We start from the raw sequence: 4,868 nt of genomic DNA on the forward strand, positions 1-4,868 counted from the left end.
TCCAAGTAGTGAACTAAAGATGTGAGATCTATTAATTTATTTAATTCTCATAAAATAGTCTTTGATAAACATGATCAGCGAATGAGGGCTTAATGTATTTAGTAATGTATCTCAGGTCATAGAGCTAGCAGGATGCTCAGATTTAAACCAAGGCAGTGAGTTCTTAGGTCTTAGGGATGGCTCTCCATTAGTATAATCGACAATACTGGGGAAAGGCCAGGCAAGGGTCCTTGACTTGTGCTCTGAGAAACACAGTTCATCTCAGTACAGCTGACCAAAAACTGTTTCTTACATTAAATAAAATTAACTATAATGTTTTGTCAAACATTCATTCCCATAGGTTCTCAAATGTTCATTCAGTAAGTATTTGTTGAATGACTATGATCATAATTTTCTATGTACTGGGGATTTAAGATAGACAAAGAAGAAGAAAACTTTCCTCTTAGGATTTATAATTTGGGGGTGGAAGATACAGAAAATGAATAAGGAAACCAATCAACAAAATAGTTCCCCTTATTATCATTTGCTATGAAGAAAATTAATATCTGGAATTAATGAGAGAGGGACACAATTACATCAGGGATAGTCTCTCTAAGGTGGTAGTAGTTGAGCTGGGGCCAGAATGGAAAGAAGGAATCTGCCATGGGAAAGTATTGGGATAGAGATTCTGAAAGATGGAATAGTGAATCCAAATCTCTGAGGGAGCAAACCTTTGGTATGCTAGAGATAGGAAAAATGGGCTAGTGTGGCTCATATGTAAATAGTAAAAATGAGAATGGCAAAAGATATTGTGGCAGAGAAAGCATAAACCTAATAACTTAGAACTTCTCTTCAGCGGTAGAGAGTAAGAAACCACTGTGGGATTTTAATCCTGGTAATGACATACTCTGTAAATCCTCTGACTCTTAGCTAAATTAACATTCCAAGCATATTCTGTTTATCACATTGTTTTGCTCAGGTGGCTTTTATTGCCTAACAGCAATAATTAGACATCCTTTCTGACCATCTACTGTATGCATATGTGTACGCATGTGTGTGTGTGTGTTAATTATGAATTTGTTTTCCATTAAGCTGTCTTGAACTGGCCAAATCTATATCTAAATTTATATCCCTAAGGGATGAAGAATGAATCTCTGCTCACCATTTCGTCATCACCATCCCTGACCCCTTGACATTCACAGTCCGAATAATAGTTGAGGGGCAAGAAGGATGGAAAGAAACTGATTGATTAAAAATGTACATTGCTCTCATTTGTTGACTGACTGACTGTCTGGGTTAAATGGTTTAGTGCCATGAAGAGCCTCTGTTTACTCTGTTTAGGGGAAAAATGAGAGTCTATGGGACCCAGAGAGACCAGTGCTGTTGACAACCTGCAACAATGAATCACTGGTCTCTCATCCCCATTGTGGAGACAAAAGGCCAAATTAGAAGGTAATTCACAGAACATGTTGTGATCAATGAGTGGGAGCAATGAAATGCCTAATAGAGTTAAATTTGCCAAGAAATGATACTCTAACTTGTAAAGTGTGAACATCTTAACCTTTGATAGGACAGTTTGACTCAAAGCCTGAAGGTCATGATTCCCTGACCAACCTGGCAATAACTCCCTCAAGAATGATTCAGTTAATGCCATTCTTACATGAAAGTCCCCAAGTCATTGCAGGCCTCTTCTCGATAGATCCAGGCTGAGAGCTTTCAATCATCTCTCATCACTTCCTTCCTCCTCATCCACCCCAGCCAATCAGAAAACATGTCCTCCTCACTCTCCCCTTGTTCATCCTTCACTTTTTGCAGACCTCCCTGTTCTTCTTGGGTGGAGGTCATTATGTCTGTTCTCCTCAATTAGCATCCATGTCTAGACTCTGCAATTTTGAATTCATTTTGTGTGCATTAAGCAGATTACTCTCCCCCCAAATCCTATCCCTTGGGTCATTTAAAGTTCTAAGAATATTTATTGTTTACTCTTGCCACTATCATAGTAATAGCTTTTATTTTAATATTCAAGGCCTTGCAGTATCTAGTCTTTCCTAACCCTCTACCTATGTCTTCCTCTCTCCTTTACTTCTAGAGAGTCACTTTCATGCACATTACCAAGCCCAGGCTTGCTAGTCTTAGACTATGCACCTTTGTTAGTATCTTATCTTATCTCCTACACTAAGTCTTGGTCATCAACCGCCCCCCATTCACATACTATCCTAATTCTAGCTTTATTTTAGTGCACGTTACATTCAATCAGAATTTGATGCACGATGACTTCAAGTGTCTCAGCCTTGGCTTTTTTCAGGCACTGATTACTACCTCCTTTCTTCCCCCTACAATAAGTTTTTGCCACACTGCCCTGTAAGTCCCTGCCCACTTAACTAACCATTTCCCACCCCAGAAAACTCCTTTCTGCATCTTGGCATCCTCTCAATCATCCTGAATCCTCCCAGGACGTCTGTCTTCTGTTGATGAGTCCACACGCACTTCTCAAAGGGCTCTTCTTCTTACGTCTCTCCCCACCCCTCAGCCAATGAACCTTTTCTCCCTTAACACAAGAGTAAATGATGGAGAAGATACAATATTAATTTTTGATCACTGAATAGAATGTACTTTATTAAACAGGAGCTGGGCTCTCGAGGCCAAACCCCAGTCCCCATGTGCAGAAGGAAGGCATTGGGGGCAAAAAATGGTGAACTGAAAAGAGAATTCAGTGGTACTTGTGGGCCAGAGCAGTGGCAACAGCAGCCACCAGCTTCTGCCAAGCAGCCTGCAACTCAGGGGTGAATTCTCTGCCAAAGTGAGAAGCCAGAATAATCACCATCACGTTGCCCAGGAGCTGTTAGGTGAGAGACAAAATGACAATTAGACATGTTGAGTAGAATTTTCCTAGAAGAGTTGCAGAGAATAATGGCTTAATACCTACACCCACTCCCAACTCCACATCATAAACTGCTCCATGGTTTGTATCTGTGCAATAAACTCTGATAAGCTAGTTCTTAAATTTTATATAAATTCTATGAGCCCTCCATTCAACATTCTATCTACCTATATCCCCTCACTTTCTCCCATTTCACCATTTTTATTTGCCTCTCTCTCTCCCTCTCACATTTACCAATTGTCTAATCCTTGTAATCATAGGATTTCAGGGCTGCATAGGTTCTTAGAGTGAGTTTAGTAAAGTCTCCAACCAATGCAGGAATAAGCCTCCACTTAGTCCCAATATTGATGGGTGATTTAATATATGTAGAGAATTGATTGATATTTCTTCGAGACAATCTGCCTAAAAATTATTCTCCCAAATATCTTCCTAAACTTCAATCATCAGGAGACACATAAAATAAGACATTTCTCTTTCCTTGAGACAGGTTTTCATCTACCAAAAACCAGATTCCATTCCTCCTTGAACAAGTCTGTTATTCTTTGATATTCTCTAGGGTAAACAAATCCAGCTCTAACAAAAGTCCCCGAAAAGTTTTAAGCAAACTCAGGCTTAAAAGGGCTAGTAGCCCTTTATTGTCACTAGTCCTGAATCAAGGTGCTCTTGGTATGTCCACTGGAATTCTGCCCTCTTTTTTCTTTTTTTGCGGTACGCGGGGCCTCTCACTGCTGTGGCCTCTCCAGTTGAGGAGCACAGGCTCCAGACGCGCAGGCTCAGCGGCCATGGCTCATGGGCCCAGCCGCTCCGCGGCATGTGGGATCTTCCCGGACCGGGGCACGAAACCGTGTCCCCTGCATTGGCAGGCAGACTCGCAGCCACTGCGCCACCAGGGAAGCCCTCTGCCCTCTTAAGACCAACTTTGATCTATGATTTCTGAGATCTTTGCTAGTCTTTGCAACCGAAGACTCAACTTCCATTATTATTCCAAAGTAAAAAGCATAAAAAGAACACATGACCATTTCTTGAACTCACCCTGAAGTTCTCAGGATCCACGTGCAGCTTGTCACAGTGCAGCTCACTCAGCTTAGCAAAGGCGCCCTTGAGGTTGTCCATGTTCTTAACAGCATCTCCGAAGGATGTCAGCACCTTCTTGCCATGGGCCTTGACCTTGGGGTTTCCCATTATGGCAGAGGGAGAGGACAGGTTGCCAAAGCTGTCGAAGAACCTCTGGGTCCAGGGATAGACAACCAGGAGCCTATGAGATGAGACCATAGCAGATGGAAAATCAGTGACTCGAAAAGTTTGAAGAATTTCCTGGTCAATTTACCAGGCTCACATTCACCATCCTCCCCCATGAAGTCCAGTTGCTACCTGCCCAGAGCCTCGCCTCCAGCCTCTTCCACATTCACTTTGCCCCACAGGCCAGTGATAGCAGCCTTCTCCTCAGCAGTAAAATGCACCATGATGTCAGGTCTTGGAGCTTACTGGTGATCACAGAAGTGTCAGAAGCAAGTCTGTGCTGCTGCTGGAAGGTGTGGCCTTTTATTCTTTACTGCTGAACTTCTGGCCCTTTGTTCCCCCTAATCCTTTAAAGTCATTGGTCAAGGCTGAGCTGTGTCCCTCAAGGGTGGAGTCAGGTCAGGAAATGGTCAGCAAGGAAGATGCATATTGAGTCTGTGATAATGTATTGGTTCCTGAAACATCCTTCTTTTGTTGGCTCCTCCTCCATCCTCAACACAATTTTACATTCATTCTCTCTTTTCACCCTCTTCTCTCCCCATGTCATCCTCCACGATGACATCCGTCTCTCCCATTCTCCTTATCCCAGAAAGACCCACAGAGTGCAGCTAAGCCCAAGATAGAGTTCCAGTCAAACCAGGTTTAATATTTGGGTTAAGGATGGTGAGATGGTGACAGGGACAAAAACACAGTCAAGAAAAAAAAATACAGTTGTTGACACAGAACCTCAGCCAGTTCTAGCTCTCTTGAGGAGTGGATTATAGCCAAT

The 4,868-nt window shown here is 42.5% G+C and overlaps 1 protein-coding gene across 1 annotated transcript; it reads right to left on the reverse strand.

Annotated features, from left to right (window-relative positions):
• Positions 1 to 2,563: 2,563 nt before the first annotated feature.
• Positions 2,564 to 4,403, reverse strand: LOC102976673 (hemoglobin subunit epsilon-1). The gene is made up of 3 exons (XM_007102991.1): positions 4,232 to 4,403; positions 3,893 to 4,115; positions 2,564 to 2,818 (listed from the first exon to the last, which is right to left on the reverse strand). Exons 1-3 carry the CDS (start codon positions 4,321 to 4,323, stop codon positions 2,690 to 2,692), a joined length of 444 nt encoding a protein of 147 aa, XP_007103053.1. The 5' UTR covers positions 4,324 to 4,403; the 3' UTR covers positions 2,564 to 2,689.
• Positions 4,404 to 4,868: the final 465 nt, after the last annotated feature.

Source organism: Physeter macrocephalus, chromosome 16 (assembly GCF_002837175.3).
Source record: "Physeter macrocephalus isolate SW-GA chromosome 16, ASM283717v5, whole genome shotgun sequence".
Classification (NCBI taxonomy): Eukaryota; Metazoa; Chordata; class Mammalia; order Artiodactyla; family Physeteridae; genus Physeter; species Physeter macrocephalus.